At 40.1% G+C, this 19008-nt stretch overlaps 1 protein-coding gene across 1 annotated transcript in view; it reads left to right on the top strand.

Moving 5' to 3' along the window:
* CUBN (cubilin) overlaps positions 1-17687 on the top strand; it is a 212563-nt gene extending 194876 nt beyond the window's left edge. Inside the window, exons 60-67 of the mRNA XM_026649328.1 lie at positions 6972-7177; positions 8131-8293; positions 8996-9204; positions 11762-11909; positions 12052-12233; positions 13314-13479; positions 15995-16230; positions 17391-17687. Coding sequence (XP_026505113.1) covers positions 6972-7177; positions 8131-8293; positions 8996-9204; positions 11762-11909; positions 12052-12233; positions 13314-13479; positions 15995-16230; positions 17391-17498 — 1418 coding nt within the window. The 3' untranslated portion in view covers positions 17499-17687. The remainder of the gene's footprint in view (positions 1-6971; positions 7178-8130; positions 8294-8995; positions 9205-11761; positions 11910-12051; positions 12234-13313; positions 13480-15994; positions 16231-17390) is intronic.
* Positions 17688-19008: the final 1321 nt, after the last annotated feature.

The following is a 19008-nucleotide window of genomic DNA, read 5'->3' as shown; positions in this document are numbered from 1 at the left end:
TGCAATGGGGTGTACAAGCAACCCTATTTAATAGCTTATAATGATTTCTGCCCAGCAGCTTATCTGTCTTGTTCTCTGTCCTCCTCTACACACCCTGACTGTCTTAGTTCTGACAGTAAATACAATGTTCTAAGTGATCAAAAGGAGAATTTTAGCAGCTTTCTGAAGGTGTGCCATTCTCTTCAGAGTGGGGTTTTGCAGCAGCATTAACATTCTTAAGGCACAGTGCTGCCCAGGGTTGTGTGGATATGCTGGGAAATGCATGTGACAATGTAGGGAGCTTCTCCTTCCCCTGCAACTTAGTGCTGTTTTGGATGGGGAAGGGAGGAAGAGAAGGGGCAGCAAAAATTCCTGTTCATTCTCTATATCCCCAAGAGGTTATAGTCTTACTTGGCTTGGGGACGTGGCTAGGCCTCTGTCTTCCCATTGTTTATGGAATCATCAGTAGCAGCTGGTAGAATTACAGATGGCCTCCTTGTAAAGGACCAGCATGATGTACAACAGAATGCATTTTCCTCCTCACCACCTTTAGCCGCCCAAGTTCCCACAGACAACTTTACTCTCTGCCAGCAAGCTCTGTCAGGAGTCCACTATATTCACTGCTGCTTCCACCCTGCCCAACTTTTTTCCTTGAAGACCACACAGCTCTTTTTAATCCTAATAAATATTTTTAGGAATGGATAATAATTTAAAAACGAAGTAATGGGGAGTAAGACTTTAGAAGAAACACAGAACACGAAATCTTCTCCTTTGATCTAAATGCAATTCCCTGCTCTATGCATCCTAGTAATTTAGTAAACAACCTGATAATCTATATAACCTTTCCTTCCTTTCAAAATAATCTGTGGCCCCACTTTCATAACATAACTCAGTATTACCCCTTGCTGTCTTTTTTCATTTGTTTCCCATATGTTTACTCTGTTAAGTATGTATTAAATTACCTTTTCTTATTTGAAATAAAATATACCAGCAAGGTATTTGCTAAAAGGCTTATGGTTATGGAGGTATTTCCCTTAATTGAATGCAAATTTATTTTCACAATATAGTGAAAATTGGCCCAGTAGAATTTGTGCCAGCCTTTTTACTCCCCTATTTTTTATTGTCAACACAAAACCTTGGTACATACAGTTTTAAACCCAAATTCTGCCCTTTGAATTGGGTTGCCAATCCTTCAGGATTGCCCCGGAGTCTCCAGGAATACGTCCAACCTAAATTGGGAATCCTACCTTTGAGATGTGTGTATGTTTCTCAGGTTCCCACTGGCTTCAATTTGTAAGTACCATGGCTCTGATTTTCAGAGGTGCTGAGCACCTCCAGCTCCTGTTGACATCACTTGGAGTTTTGATTACTCAGCACCTCTGAAGATTGGGCCCCATATGTGCACTTTAAGACAAAATATAGCTACCGGACTGTGCAATTAAGTGTCATTTATACTCTGTATAAATCATTTCTTTTTTCTGACGCTAATAACATAATTTATTGCACTGACTTATATAAAATTATTTTAGTAACATCTTGCCACTGGCACTGCTGATCTGCAGTGACAGTTAAATCCTGTCAGGCACAGATTAGCAAAGATAAATCTCAGATTTATAGTGAAAAATTTTAAAGGGGAAATATTTTCTCATATCTCCAATAAAACTGCAGTGCTTGGCACAGATTTCACAATCCATTTGGTTCAGTTAGACTTTTATCACAAGATATCAAGGTGGACATACAGTGTGATTCTGTAGGGAGAGACTCAGAAAGAGAGTAGAGATCTGAGCTGAGAAGCTGAACCATAACGTACACAGCAGTTTTGCTTCACAGAGGTTCTTACAAAACATTTTCTTGAGGGATGGGGATTGATCCACAAGCATTTGCACCAAATATCACTTTGTGTGTTGGATTTGAACAAACCCCAAATCCCAACCTGAAGCTCTGATGAAACCACTGAGTTTCACCAGGTTCTGTGTTGAGACCATGCCAAACATTTCAATACAATATTATACTTTTGTTCAGGCAGGCTCAAATGGGTCACAGAACTTCCAAGGCATATGTAACAAAACCCGACCTCATGCAAATTTTGTGTATTTGGGGTTTAATTGTGTGAACACTTCACATAGCTCTACTTAGAAGCATTTAGAAACCCAGTGGTGGCTTTGGGTCTGATGTTGTTCCTATCAAATTCAATGGCAAAACTCCCACTGATTTCAAAGATAGCAAGATCCAGTCTTCTATCTTGTGTAAGGATGAGCTTGGTCTCTAATATATTGTCCTCATTAAGTCCCCTCTCAGTACCAAATATATTTTCCAAAATGAAAAAGGTAGTTTTACACACACACACACACACACACACACACACACGAATCCAAGTAATGTGGAGTAATCCCAATACCCACCTATTTGCTAAATTTCCCACCATGGCTGACATTGTTATTAAATTAAAAAAAAAAAAGCTTCATAGACCTGGATTCATTCTGAAGTCCACTACTGCTACCACTAGTGCACCTGATCATCACTGAGGCCACAATCCTACCACTGATTCCTTGTGCATGTACCTGGGGTCAAGATACAGTCCCATCTACTTCACTGACACTCCGCACATGGACCTGTCTGTACAGATCCAATTGCAGGATCAGAGCAATTAGCTATTACAGTGATAAGTGCAATAGAAAAACCAAAAACAGATCATCTGGACTCCCCTGGTTGTTACAGTCCTGTTAATGTCCTTTTAATACTAACTGATTTTGCAAATGAGGCATTGCTTTTGTGTTTATTTGTTCAATGTTACTGCTGGTCTAGATATTATCCCAATTACAGTTTTGAAATACACCTTCATATAGATACAGAAATACACCATGCCATGTTCAGTATGGTTCATTGCAATATCAGTTATACTTTATCTTAAGGGTAGACTTATAAATCATTTATAAAGAGCTAACATCATTAATATAAGTTTTACTAATTAGTCAGTCAATTGTTATAGATTGTTGCAATGTCCAGCAGGTCAATATCTTGCTTATAACAGGGGTATGTGTGTCCCTAGGGGTACTCAGCGGTCTTCTAGGGGGTACATCAACTCATCTAGATTTTTGTCTAGTTTTACAACAGGCTACATAAAAAGCACTAGCGAAGTCAGTACAAACTAAAATTTCATACAGACAATGACTTGATTATACTGCTCTATATACTATACACTGAAATGTAAGTACAATATTTATATTCCAATTGATTTATTTTATAATTCTCTGGTAAAAATGAGAAAGTAAGCAATTTTTCAGTAATAGTGTGCAGTGACACTTTTGTATTTTTATGTCTGATTTTTTAAGCAAGTAGTTTTGAAGTGAGGTGAAACTAGGGATACAAAAGGCAAGTCAGCCTCCTGAAAGGAGTACAGTAGCCTGGAAAGATTGAGAACCACTGATTTATAACACCTCCTGATGTGCTTATAACACAAACAAATCATGTCTGTAACATGCTTAAAATATCTATTCACAGTGTATTAACTCTTTCTACTCTGTTTATAAATATACCCTTGTTACTGCAATATGTGTGAAGAAATAACTATTCACAAGCATGCATTGGTGAGACAGCTGAATAAGTTTAGCAGTCCGTTGCACAGTTAGAATACATCCTTTAAATGTGTTTGAAGCACACGTAGTTGTCCTTTAGCTCAATAGTACATACACCTCTCAGAAATGCCAGCTATTTAAGATCTATACCATTTCTTCTCCCAAAGCAAAACAAACCCAAAAATGTTCAGCATGCACAAATGGCTCCATGCTGGGCAGATGAGAAAAGGAGAAGCGGACAGTTAAAGAACAAATTACTGGCTGCTCAAAAAGCATGGGCAGCTGAAAAATCCCTCATGGACATATGTGATTGGTCATCAAGAGCAACTTTGTAATGATGAGGAGGGAGGCCCAAAAGAGAGAGAATTCAGACACCCAGGGCAGATCCTCAGCAGATATAAAACTTGTCACTGCTCCATTGAACTGAAGAAAAACCTACCATAGGTAAATAGCTTTTCAACAAGTAGTGCTCTGCGTTTTGCTTGATGCAGGCTACTTGACATCTTGCCTTGTTTCCACTTCAGGTATCCATGTAAGTTGTTATAATATTCTGTAAATTTCTCCATTTATCTCAAACCTGTTTGAGCAGACTAAGCATTATAAATACTAGTGATGAAAAAGCTGTTTTATTAACTGCAAAATACATCTTTCTTAATTTATCCCCTCACAAGTGCCACATCAGCTATTCTAGCCAGCATTAATTTACTGTAATAAGAGTGTAGGGTCTGTTTTCCTCTTTGTGTCAGTGCATTTCATACTGTATATACCCATGGCTAGTTGCTTTTCCATTATTCATATTTTGCTATCATGGGACTTCTTTTTGCTACCAGCACCATGCTCAATGAAGTGCACCACCATAAGGCCCAAAGTTCCTGGTTCCCAGTGTAGCACAAACAAATGGAAGCTAATAACTGTGGGAAAAGATGGCTCTAACTATTACTGAGGACTAGCGTGCTAGCAAATCTGACAACTGTGAGTGCTGTGTGAGTCAGTCTATCTGATGACTCAGGACTCAATCCCATTGGCTTCCGTGGGACTACCTACTTGCTTAAAATTGAGTATGTCCTTAAGTGCTTTGGTAGATCAGGGCCAAAGTACTTAGCCTCTTGCAGGATCAAGCCCTAATAAACTTTATTTCAAAAGAGTATATTTATCCTGAAAAAGTACTAACAGTGAGAAGGAAGTAGCAAAGCAGCACCCCATCCACAAGCACTCTCCCGTCTGATGATTTAGTCTCCCTAAGTATCTTTTTTGACTCATAATTAATTGGTCCCATTTCCCCTCTCTTTGTTCTAAAGTTCTGCATTAGAAATGCAGTTACTTTAGGACTCGTCCAAATGTGTGATTCTTTACTACACAAAGCTGGATTAGATCCAACTAATCCTTGTCTTTTTCATTCTGTTCCCATTATAAGTGTTCCCTATTCATTACTAGTGATAAAGAAGACTCCAGTGCCTCAGTGGGATAGGATTTTTTTTTTTAAATCAACGTCTGTTTGCGTGGAGTTTTCCCAGCTTCAGTTGGAACAGCAGGATGACTTTTATCCTTAGTCACACTGGTTTAATTATTGCAGTCTTGCAGAACTCTTGCCTCTAGCACACGGATACTGATGCAATATTGATGACTGGAGGCTGATTTTACTCCAGAACTATCCTTTTGTAACACTAGCTCAGGCGGTGCCTAGATTTATACGCTTGGAAATGTATCAGTGTGTCAAGGTTAAGACATCTGCTGTCAGAAAGAAAGTCATATTTTACACATGCAAATGAGATTCTGGATCTAAGTACATTTGTTGCTTAGCCACAAAAAGTAAATTATTTTGCTTATCTTACTGTTGTAAAAGCATTCATTGTGGGAGATGATAGACTATTATTGATCATCTTGCAAAATTTTCAGGCATTCTTTATGAGACTCTAGCAAAAGCATTAGCAATTCCTACTATATTCCAATGTGTGAGTTAGATAATCAAACAAGAATCCCCAACGAGATCAGAGAAAGATGCATGATTTTAACAAGCTGGTCAATTTTAACTAGTGCCTTGTGAACCGGTCCAGCACCAGGAAACTAGAATATAGAACAGATGCAAGCAAATGTCCCTGCAAATATTCTGTACTTTTTACTTGGGTTGGGAATGGATTAGAGGTTAATAAAGGTGTGTCCAATCTACTGGATAATCATCTCTGTCTAAAAGCCACTTGATTAGCATGTTTTAATAAATTATAGGGACAAATTTTCAAATCTGGGTAACTAAAGTTAAGGACAAAGATTATAAATATCTAATTAAAAGTGGCCTGATTTTCAAAGGTGCTTGCAGCTGCAAGTCCTCCTGAAATTCAGCACTTCTGAAAATCAGGCCGTGTCTTATCCTGTGCCTGCGTATAGATCGCATAGTTCACGTTAGGCACCCAGATCTGAAAATCTGGGCCAGAGTGTACTAACTCCACCTACATGGGGGAAGGGTGTCATTAGCTAGATTTTCAATGTCAAACTGCCCCCTACTGTCCAAGAATTCTTTCTAGAGGATGGATAAAAAGTCCATTTGAAAGAACTACAGCTTTTCCCACACTTTACGTAAGAAACTGAGCAGCTAATAAGAATTATATTGAAGTGTCTTTTAGCCACTATGCTTCTATTGTTTTTCTGTCCTCTAACTCCCTGCTTCCTTTTCAAAAAGCTTTTTAAAGGACAGTGTTTTCAAAAGTGATTAGTAACGGATGCTCACTGAGAGGCACCTTAATGGGGCCTGATCATCAGGAAGGGCTGAGCACCCACCCTCTGAAAATCAAGTTCCTTTAAGGTGTCTCTAACTAAGAACTCAAAACCTGAGGCACCAAGAATAACTAGTCTCTTTTGAAAACCATGGTTTCCATTCCTGTTCTTATTTTCTAGCAGCTTCTTTGGAGACTGGGAAGGTCAGACTGTCTTATCAAGCAGTCAGATAATATCCCCTCAGGCTAAGCAGATGGTTTCAAATGTCTTTATTTACTATATTCATATTGGGTAACATGTACAGAAGTACCTAAATGACTTAGGAGCGCTTGACAATTTGACCCATGACATCATTATTCTATACCTTCCCTAGATTTTGTTCATTCATAGGAATTTTTATAGATACTCCTTTATTACTAAAGCATATCAGAGAAATATGTATGGAATAAACCAGATGTACTGTATGTGTCAATCGCTTGCCCTTCTTAAATCAGTCTGCCATACCTGATCATGATTCACATTTAGATAGCGCTCTTTGTGTTCAAAGCAAGCACTTTAATCATTCAAATAGTCCACATAATAGCTTTGTTTGGTAGGCAATTAAATATTATTGTGAATGACAGAAAAATATGGGATGTGAAATTAAAATAAGGTTTCAACTGTAAGTAACTATCAGGCCTTATTTAATTATTTCTGCTTGTTTAACAGGGCCTCAGCATGGCTGTGGTGGTTATTTGACAAATTCAAGTTACAGCTTTGGCTCTCCAGACTCTGACATGGATGGCACATATGACAAAAACTTGGAATGTGTGTGGATCATAGCTGCATCTGTAAACAAGCTGATCAACCTCACCTTCACCTCATTTGTTCTTGAAGCACGATCTTCTCAAACATGCAGATATGATTATGTCAATGTAAGACAATCGTATTCTAATCTAATCATGACATATATAAACTACTTTGTTCAATATGTTGGATCAAAGAATTAAAATTTAATCAGTAGAGGGAGATCTTCTTCACAAAGAAATTAAATTGCTTGTTTTTGAAAATGAAAGTTCTTCAGTATGATAAATTATTGAAGGACTGAAGGTGAAATCCGGGCCTCTGGGAAGTCAAGGGGAATTTTGCCATTGACTTCAATGAGGATAGGTTTCACTTTCAGGATTTAACTGAATTGTAAGTAAATGTGTAGCCTACTTAATATATAAAATGCCACAAACAAAATAGAACTTACACTGCAGACAAAGTCAAATACTTTAAAAGAACACTTGAAGAATTACTTTATCCTACCAAACTGTTTGAAAGCACTTCTTATTTTAAAACTTATGAAAAGGTAAATCCAGATAATGGATCCTCATGTCTTGACTCCATTCTGTTGTATACGAGTACATAGTAGGCAGGACACATAGCAGGACGTTCTGAAATGCTGGTGCCCAGCATCACGTTGGGTATACTGTAGATCTGGTCAAGAATTTTCCACCAAAATATTTTTGATGGAAAATTGCTTTTCAATTAAATGGACACTTTTGTGTTTTTGAGTTTTCATCAAAAAATGAACTCCCCCACCCCAACCAAAAAGTTTGAATTTTTGGCTGCTTTCTTGAATTAGGGATCTAAAATCATTAGATCACACTTTCTAAGATAATTAGCTTATTTGAAGATGTGAACTATGATAATCAGCAATTTTTAGTGAAAGCCCAAGAGCATCTTCCTTTCTTGTAATGGGAGGAAAGGGTCTTAAAACTGTAAAGTCAAATAAGGGTTCAGAGAACTAGACTTTTGTTAATCTATTTATGAATATGTTTATATTTAATAGCACAAGTGCCAAAAATATTAGTGAGGTATCCAGCGTTTTCTCCCCTTTTAGCTGTATGATGGAGATAATGAAAATGCCAATTTAGCTGGCACATTTTGTGGGTCCATCGTGCCAGCTCCATTTCTTTCTACCAATAACTTCTTGATGGTGAAGTTTGTCACAGATAGTTATGTGCAAAGGGCTGGTTTCAATGCTACCTACGCTGTTGTGGATCGTAAGTATTTTATTTATTTATTTAGTTTATTTATTTATTTACCCCAAAGAGAAATGTGTAGGTAGTGGGTAGGTGCACTTTGCGTAACTCTGTGAAATGTCTTATGACCAAATTAAAAGCAGCATCACTGGACTCCAGCTGCAGTCCAGTCTCTTTTGATTGCAGGATGGTTGTCAGCCTCAAGAGCTGTTCTCAAACTGGGGGTTGGGACCCCTCAGGGGGTCACGAGGTTTTACATGGAGGGGTCACGAGCTGTCAGCCTTCATTCCAAACCCCGCTTTGCCTCCAGCATTTATAATGGTGTTAAATATATAAACAAGTATTTTTAATTTATAAGGGAGGTCACACTCAGAGGCTTGCTATGTGAAAGGGGTCACCAGTACAATAGTTTGAGAACCACTGCTCAAGAGCAAAATGAGAACAATTCACCATTGAGGGTTAATATGTATCATGAGAATATGGAAAACAAACATTTCTCTGCATGTAGAACATATGCAGGCACAGAGATTGATAGATGTAGCTTGACACCGTGATCAGAGTGTTTTCTATTTATACTTTGCATCTAAAGAATCATCAAAAGATCAATGTGAAATCATAACGAATTCCAATAAACAATTAAGCAGTTTTGCTGAGGTGGACAGCTTTTTCACACGCCTTGTGGTATCGAGATACAATTAATTAAGTTGTTATTGCTTCCAATAGGATTGTGTGGTGGAACATATAATGCAACTTCTACCCCACAGACCACAATGTCACCTAATTTTCCAAATGCCTATCCACCATTTACTGTCTGCACATGGATCATTGATGCCCCGCCACAGCAGCAAGTCAAACTGGTGGTAGAGGCATTCCACCTCCACGCCAACCAGGACTGCTCTCAGAATTATCTAGAGTTCCAGGACCCAACAATGGTAAGACATGCACAATTCAAACAAAGTCAAACAAAGTTAGTAGCAACCATCTAGCTCTCACCTTGTTTGCAGCAGAGACAATAGAAGGATCACTGTTTGGGGGTACTGCGAGTCATTGTGTTAATGATACTGGATTAAATTCATTCCTATACAGGGGGCCCATACAAGTCATTATGCACTATCACTTAAGTCTCATAAGTGGCCTTATGCAAATCCTGTGCACATGGAACATTTCACTCACTGTGTACAGTACTATGTTACTTCTCATAATTACACCAAACCATGCTCAACAGCAGGCTTTCATAAACAGACTTTATATCATATTATTCAAGAATCATGATAAAAACAAATATTCTTGGAAATAGTGGTGTTTATGGAAAAGGCACAGAAAGAAACAGTTTGTTTCCATTGTATTAAATTTGACTAAACCTTCTTTTGTTGTTTCAATTTGGGCATGAAAACAACTGTTAATTTTTGGTTGCCCTCTAGTGGTGGCTGAAGGTCAATTTTTAACATATTTAGATATTACATTACTTTTATGGAAATGTTAGAGTGTGATCTGTATAAAAAGTACACATAAAAATAATGTCAGGAATATAACAATAAGCTTTTAACCCTCATCCCAAGCTCCATTGGTTTATCTATTACCATCAATAATCAAAATGCAGTTAAAATTCAAATTTTTACACTGTGAAAATACTGTAGCAAAATGATACATTACATTTAATAGTAAAAAAGGATGTTTTTCTTGAATGTTTATACATGTAACAAAAATGCAATTTTGATACCTGAGAACATATAGAACATGGACTATTGCAACTCGCTACTGATGAGAAAGATAATGCCTTTATAAAAACAACGAGGAGTCTGGTGGCACCTTAAAGACTAACAGATTTATTTGTGCCTAAGCTTTCGTGGGTAAAAAACCCACTTCTTCAGATGCATGGAGTGAAAATTACAGATACAGGCATAAATATATACTGGCACATGAAGAGAAGGGAGTAACCTTACAAGTGGAGAGCCAGTGTTGAAGGCCAATTTAGTCAGGGTGGATGTGGTCCACTCCCAATAATTGATGAGGAGGTATCAATACCAAGAGAGGGAAAATTGCTTTTGTAGTGAGCCAGCCATTCCCAGTCCGCATTCAAGCCCAAATTGATGGTGTTAAGTCTGCAAATGAATTGTAGTTCTGCAGTTTCTCTTTGAAGTCTGTTTTTGAAGTTTTTTTGTTGAAGTATGGCTACTTTTAAATCTGTTATTGAGTAGTCACCTTCTACAGGACAGGCCCAACAAGGAAAATAACAGAACACCACTGGCCATCACGTACAGCCCCTCTTCAGTGCATCATCAACGGTCTAGAACCTATCCTGGAAAACAATCCCCCACTTTCACAGGCCTTGGGAGGCAGGCCAATCCTTGCTTACAGACAGCCCCCAAACCTGAAGCAAATACTCACCAGCAACTACACACCACACCACAGAAACACTAACCCAGGAACCAATCCCCATAACAAACCCCGTTGCCTTCTCCGTCCCCATATCTACTCTAGTGACACCATCATAGGACTCAGCCACACCAGGCATATCATCAGAGGCTCATTCACCTGCACATCTACTAATGTGATATATGCCATCATGTGCCAGCAATGCCCCTCTGCTATGTACATTGGCCAAACTGGACAGTCGCTACGTAAAAGAATAAACGGACACAAATCAGACATTAGGAATGATAACATACAAAAGCCAGTAGGAGAACACTTCAATCTCCCTGGACACTCAATAACAGATTTAAAAGTAGCCATACTTCAACAAAAAAACTTCAAAAACATACTTCAAAGAGAAACTGCAGAGCTACAATTCATTTGCAAACTTAACACCATTAATTTCGGCTTGAATAGGGACTGGGAGTGGCTGGCTCACTACAAAAGCAATTTTCCCTCTCTTGGTATTGACACCTCCTCATCAATTATTGGGAGTGGATCACATCCACCCTGACTGAATTGGCCTTCAACATTGGTTCTCCACTTGTAAAGTTACTCCCTTCTCTTCATGTGCCAAAATATATTTATGCCTGTATCTGTAATTTTCACTCCATGCATCTGAAGAAGTGGGTTTTTTACCCACGAAAGCTTAGGCCCAAATAACTCTATTAGTCTTTAAGGTGCCACCAGACTCCTCGTTGTTTTTGTGGATACAGACTAACACGGCTACCCCTCTGATACATAATGCCTTTATAAAATGCTGCCCTGGCAAGACAGAAGCAAAACACTGTATAATGTGAACTTGGATTTAAACACCTGTTTAGTTGAGGTTTTTTCCTTTTTTTTAATGTAAAATATACAAAAAAAAAAAGTGTGGTGAGAGTATAAACTGTTCATCCAGAGAGTTGATGATGCTGAGTTTACTTTGCATAAGAGTGGATCTGAAAGACAAGATTTTTAATCAGATTTTAATATGGCAACATATCAGATTGCAGTAAGATCACCTAACGGTAGGTAGATAAACGGAATTACCATTTAACTGCAATTTGTAAGTTACTTATATTTATTTAATTCCAGGGTAACCATGGACAGGTCAATAGATTTTGTGGCACTGAAACTTTTGTAGTCCCTGAGTTTTATTCTTATGGTCGGACTGCCATTGTGACTTTCAAATCAGAGGAATACATGATTAATAACAGAGTCAGGTTTACCTATCAGACTGCAGGTAAGCCTTGAAGTTTTTAAGGCATATGCTTACAGATTCTTTGTTCACTATGGAGAGTAAACAAGCAATGACGCAGAAATTTGTAAGGCTTACAAATGTTTTGTTTTTCCTCCTCCCCACCTCCCCCCCCCGTCCCACACAGGTTGCAGCCGAGAATATAATCAGTCATTTGGTTATCTGAAGAGCCCTGGCTGGCCTGGTCTCCATCCCAATAACTTGGATTGTACCATCATTCTACAAGCTCCTCCGAATCACACTATTTCTCTTTTTTTCCATGCTTTCAATTTGGAGGACAGCAGCCGATGTTCTTTGGATTTCTTAGAGGTACTGAGAAATTATCTATTATGCACCTGATACATAGCCCATGGAAATCAGGAGTCTTTCCTTTTACTTCAGTAGGTTTGGCTCAAGCCCTACCTAAATGGACATTAGAGACTTCACTATTGCTATCAATTTTACACTGAAGGTGCTCAGATACTACAATGATGGATGGCAGTATAAAATTCTAAAATAGACATCTAGATAATTTCATCATCAGCTAGCTGCTCCTCACCCAGGTGTCGCTGTCTGCTAGGCACTGAGCAAGCTTCAAGATGGTGTAATTTACATTTGATGTTAACATCTGTGGAAAATCAGATCTACGGACTCACAGGCTGATCAGTCAGCACATAGGTGCTAAAATCTCTTCAAAAATGTACCAAAATAGTAGATACACGATCTGTAGTGGAAGATGTAGGGTAGCTGAAAAGGTGTTTTCTGGATAGAGGGGAAAGATTCCTACCAGCCACATAAAGCCATTTTCTTATTCTTTTTGGGGGTGGTGAAGGTTTTACCATATATATCCTTAAGTTTCTAATGTAAATTGTTCAGATGCCAGAAATCAGAAGTTTATTTTGTGGAAGGATCTAGTCTTCATTTCTCCTCTGTTACACTCCTTACTTCACCCTCTTCTAGAGATGGCTTTGAACTCTGTAGTATGACCCCATCTCTGCCTTCAGTCTAGCAGGATGAAGAGGCAGTCTTCAGATATCTGGGATATTAAGATTTCTCAACAGGAGCAAAACATATAGGGGTATATTTTAAATATAAAGCTTAGGCCTTACGCAACCAACTCTCATTAAAAGGAATATGTACTATACCATAAAGTTTAGCTTAAAATTTTTGGCCGTATTTGTTCTGTGCAATCATTTAGAAAGCCTAGAGAGACTGGTTAACTGCCTTCTCTCCCTTCTGAGCAGCAACTTGCAGTAAGATAGAAAAATACATGTAGTGAATATTCACAATGAAACTTCAGTTGTGCCATACATAAGAATCACCAATCCTTTGCTCCCTGTTTGTGGTTTGTTTCCTTGTACACCATGAAAATGAATGAAATGTTAACAATGGGTTTGTATTCCTTTAAAGGTCAGAAATGGTAGTGATGCGGGTTCCCCACTACTTGGCAGGTATTGCGGAAACACTGTGCCCAATCCAATCTTCCCTAAAAATCATGTTGTATACCTGCGTTTCAAGAGTGATATTTTAGTTGCTCGCGATGGATTTGAGATCACTTGGACTTCATCACCAATTGGTAAGGCAGTGATAACTTGGTAATCACATCTAGCACTTGTACAGAATAATAGGTCTGAAGGCTGAAAGGCACAGCATTTTTAATTCAGCGAACAAGAGGTTAAACTAAACATTATCCAGACTAGCCTTAGATTACGTCAAATATTTTAGGGAGTTGGGAAAATTGAATACCATCTTTTTCATTTTAGGTTATTCTGTGTCAAATCAGCCAAATAAATAGGTCATTTAATGCCATCAGTTTTAAGTGAAACTCCCCACTGACCACATTATGGCCCATAGATGACTTGTCCCTCCCGATACTGGGGGCGGCACAATCTAAAGGGGAGGACACATGACCGCCCCACGTGTCTCCTCTGCTCAGTGACCTCCCTGCTCTGTGCCCAACCCGGGGCCGCTGCACTCTCCCTGCTCCACCAGAGTTACCTGCGGGGGTGGGGGTAGGGGATCTGTCTTTGCACGTTTGGCTACTCTCCCTGGCAGCGGGAGGGAGCCACTTCTCATGCGGCTAAAGCTGACTGCTCCCAGTCACTGCCTCTGTGCAGCGTGGTGGCTACCTGAGAGAGCGCCTGGCTGGGGAGGCAGCGGCCCGCCCCACCCCTTTTGCTCCCTGCCCAGGACCAGCTGCCAGGGACAGGGGTCGAGTGAGTCAGAGCCCCCCTTCCCTCAGCACGTTTCTAGCTCGCTTGGCCCCTGTCCCCGGCAGACAGGCCTGGGCAGGGAGCAGAGAGCGGGTCGCTGCGCTGCAAAGAGCAGCGACCCAGAGCGGCTGGCGTGAGAAGTAGCTGGTCCGCCCCTTCCACTCCCCCCTTTTATCATTTTCCTGTGTGAGTTCATTCCAGTGTGTAGTGATTGTCTGCTTTCACCCACATAGTTGCTATTGGGGCATTTAGTGCACTGGATGAGAAACACCACTTAGGCTACATCTACACTACAGGGGGGAGTCGATTTAAGATACGCAAATTCAGCTACGTGAATAGCGTAGCTGAATTCGACGTATCACAGCCGACTTACCCCGTTGTGAGGACGGCGGCAAAATCGACTTCTGCGGCTTTTTGTCGGCGGCGCTTACTACTACCTCCCCTGGTGGAGTTAGAGCGCCGATTCGGGGATCGATTGTCGCGTCCCGACGGGACGCGATAAATCGATCCCCGAGAGGTCGATTTCTACCCGCCGATTCAGGCGGGTAGTATAGACCAGACCTTAGGGTGACCAGACAACAAATGTGAAAAATCGGGACAGGGGGTGGGGGTAATAGGAGCCTATATAAGAAAAAGACCCAAAAATCGGGACTGTCCCTATAAAATCAGGACATCTGGTCACCCTAACACCACTTGTTGTGATAGGCATGTGTAGGACCCAGGGATCTTGAAAGGTGTGGGAGGGTGCTGAGCATTGTAGCAGTGGAGATATGTCTGCTGGTTTTGCATCTGTTATTCTGGCAGGATCTGGTGCTGCTTTGGTGTGTCCTGGTTTGTGGGGAGCTTGCTTCTGATGATGATCTTGGAGAGGTTGGTGGGTTGTTTGAAGGCCAGAGGAGGGGGTTCAGGAAAGATTTCTTTCGGGATAGGGTCCCCATCAAGTATGGGTTGTAGTTGTTTGATGATACCCTGTATGGCAGTGCTGGGCAATCTGTGGCCCATGGGCCGCATGCGGCCCGTCAGGATAATCCACTGGTGGGCCGTAAGACAGTTTGTTTACATTGACTGTCCACAGGTACGGCTGCCTGCAGCTCCCAGTGGCTGCGATTTACCATTCCTGGCCAATGGGAGCTGCGGGAAGCGGTGTGAGCTGGCCGCGGGCCGCAGGTTGCCCACCACTGCTGTATGGGTTACAATGGGGGTGAAACCAGACAATCACTATGCTCTCGAATGAACTCACACAGGAAAATGATAAAAGATAAAAACACCACATCATCTGCGGGTAAACACTTTTCACAAAGTGATCACTCTATATCTGACCTATCAGTCCTCATCCTCAAAGGAAACCTGCATAACTCTTTCAAAAGACAAGCCTGGGAGCTTAAATTTATAACTCGGATAGACACTGAAAATCATGGACTGAATAGAGACACTCCATTTATGGCTTATTATAACAATCTATAACCCACTAACAACCCTACCACAGCTGCTTCCCCACACTTTCTTCCCTATGATTGGAGAGGTGTTAACAGGCCATTTCACCTTGAATGGTCCCTTGAAATATGTTAACTACTTATGCTAAACAATCTGTTCCACCTTGTTTAGCTGTGACAGTCTGAGTACATTTCCCAAACCAGAAGAAGAGCTCTGAGTAAGCTTGAAAGCTTGTCTCCATCACCAATAGAAGTTGCTCCAATAAAAGATATTACGTCACACATCTTGTCTCTCTCCATTCTTCCAGATCATGCTATCTCCCACCATCCCTGAGTGCTAACACCATGGAAAAGAACCTATACAAATATTGGTATAAAGCAACTGCTTTGTACAGTATTTTGTAGAAATAAACATTTAGAATTAATGAATACTCTCTGTTTCCAGGATGTGGCGGAACCTTATATGGAAACACTGGTTCATTTGCCAGCCCTGACTATCCTGCAACTTACCAGAACAATACTGATTGTGAATGGATCATTATTGCTCCCAAGGGACGAATTGTTACAGTTAACTTTGTTTTCATCAGCATTGATGACCCAGGTGACTGTACTAGGAGCTACCTGATACTTTACAATGGGCCAGATGCTAGCTATCCACCGACTGGACCATACTGTGGGGTGGTATGTATTCTTTATTTTGTTGTAGTCGTTCTTTAAAAGTAATATTACTCATTTGATATTTAAAATTGCTTACCTAACTCTGAAAGCAATTATATATGTGTGACGAAGTGGGACTGTTCTTAATGTTTCCTCTGAATACTGTGTGGGTGCCTCAGTTTCCCCTATACATTTCTTAAGTCTCTAGGTGGTGGGATAAAGGCCAGTGTGCATAAATGGCCGGCACTCTGTCTCCTAGCAACAAATGGCTGTGGCCCTTCCCCCCTACAAGGGAATAGCTAAAGGTGAACAAAGAAATCAGGTGACCTCCTGGCCCAGGAAAGAGACAAAGGCCAGAAAGGAGGGGCTGGAGGGGTTTTCAGTTTGGAGCTGGCTGGGGACAGGGAGTGAGGGCAGACGCGGTTGTCTGGCTTGCTGGGCCCCAGAATGGACCCAGCTGAGGGGTCCTGTTCTCTGGACCTACAAGCTCTGTTTTAGACCGTGTTCCTGTCATCTAATAAACCTCTGTTTTACTGGCTGGCTGAGAGTCACGCCTGACTGCAAAGTGGGGGTGCGTGCAGGACCCTCTGGCTTCCCCAGGACCCCGCCTGGGCGGACTCGCTGTGGGAAGCGCACGGAGGGGCATATGCTGAATGCTCCAAGGTCACACCCAGGAAGGTGAAGCCGTGTGAGCTTCTTGCCCTGAAGACAGTCTGCTCCAAGGGAGAGGAGGCTCCCCAAGGTCCTGACTGGCTTTGTGGGGAGCAGTTCCAGAGCATCACCCGGGGACTCCGTGACAATATGGACAATAAATAAAGCTGAATAAACTGGGCGTCTGTTGCATTCTATTAGGAAGTCCTCTAGTCTTTTGAAATGGAGACATTATAGTGACATCTACTGGGCTGCATCAAGACTTTTTTTTCTCAGAACTCATCTGCTTCGTTTGTGTTCCAAATGATGCTGGTAACAGCCTGTGGGCAAAATCCACCTGCTATACTCCAGTAGCAAGTGCAGCAATGAATGAACTGAAAATTGGGACCACAGTTTTTAAACCACATGTGGCTTTTTTAATGGGTAAATGGGGAGCCTGCATATCAGACTGGCTCTGCTTATACCTAATTATATTATCATAGGGTAATGTTTAAAGATGTGAATTGGTTTTTTAATATTCTTTTTCTCTTTAGGATACAAACATTGCTTCATTTACTGCTACATCACATCAAGTCTTCATAAAATTCCATGCTGAATATGCAACTTTACCATCAGGCTTCCAGTTAACTTGGACCAGCTAGAACCATTATTCCAAGGAAGTACAGTCCCTCAGTACTTAGCTATGTTGCAGAGACATTAGGGCATAAAGTGACTGTTTGAGATATGACTGTGATCACTATAATAAACGTAAATTACTGTAAATATAGTTGTGCATTTAGAATTATTTCAAACAAATTTGAGCTCCTTTTATATTTAAAAGAATGTCTGCTTCTTTACACACAACTGTGAAAATGTGCTGGATGTTAGTATTTGAAATATAATATGATTTTAAAAAAATATGGTATAAGATTAGAAATAAATGTTCTCTAAGCAAGTAATTTTCTAAAAATATGTACAAAAATATGTTTTGTAACTTACTGTCATAAAAAAATTGTTACACAGAAAAGATGAACACAAAATATACAGCATCTGAGGTGCTAGGAAAATAATCTCAAATGAAAAAAAATACTTTCAAATCTGATTAGGGGATTTAGACACATAACTGTAATTAATTAATCAGCTACAAAAACCTCAACCATCATTTCAAGTACATTTGGCTAAAGCTAATCTTTTTCAGAAACAGTCCCCATCTTGTAAATATTTACATGAGTAACTTTACTTATGTTGGTAGATCTATTGAACTCACAGGACTGAGTACTTTCAAAAAGTATCCATTTTATTTAAGACCTTGATCCAGCAAAGCACTTAAGCATATGCTTAATTTTATGCATTTGAGTAGTCCCATTGAAGTCCATGGGATTACTCACATGATTAAAATTTACCATGTGTCTAAGTGGCTGCAGGATCGACATCTTAGACTTTACATACCGTTATAATTCTCATAATTTTCATTGAGATATTAACCTAAGCTTCTCAAATCTATTTTAAAATTAAAACAGATTATTTATAAGCAAAATACAGAAACTAAATGATGTATGTAGCAGTAACTCTGATTTCTCAGACAACTTGTTCAATAAATGTAACTTCAGAAAAGGACATACAGAGTAATAGTCTTTCAATTTTGACTACAATTGTTTTGGTCTCTGTGACCAGAAGGGCAGGCAAACAGCTCCCTACTTCTCCAAGTTCAAAGTTCTCTCTGAGTCCAATTGCCTGCTTCAGTCACAGTGAAAAATGGTCTCAGCATAGTATCTAGCGGCTTCTGGTTCACATCATATAACTCCCACACACTTTGTCACAATCCAATATTCATTAAGAATCTCTGGAATGGACTGGCAAGTGAGGCCAATGTGCAGATCTGTAAGGGGAAATTTAAGTCATCTACCCTTGTTTATGGGTCTTGCCAACATTAGAAAATTCTCAATTCATAACTACGCAGTCACACACAAAATAAAGAGGAGAAAAGCTGTTAAGCTGACCAGTTCGTTAAAATACATTTCTGAAAGTTTTCCATGTGATGAGGGAGATAGGCTGTCTGACCTGGTGTAAAAATGGGAATCTCAGGCCAGAAGATGGCCCTAAATTTTCTAGCCTTGGCCTTTGGCCCCCACCCCCTACAGTTACCACAACCGCAAACACGTCTAAACATGA

Source organism: Terrapene carolina, unplaced genomic scaffold (genome assembly GCF_002925995.2).
Source record: "Terrapene carolina triunguis isolate 2854851 unplaced genomic scaffold, T_m_triunguis-2.0 Scaffold84, whole genome shotgun sequence".
Lineage (NCBI taxonomy): Eukaryota > Metazoa > Chordata > Testudines > Emydidae > Terrapene > Terrapene triunguis.
The sequence above is the reverse complement of the archived record's forward strand: the minus strand, read 5'-3'. Positions and strand labels throughout refer to the sequence as shown.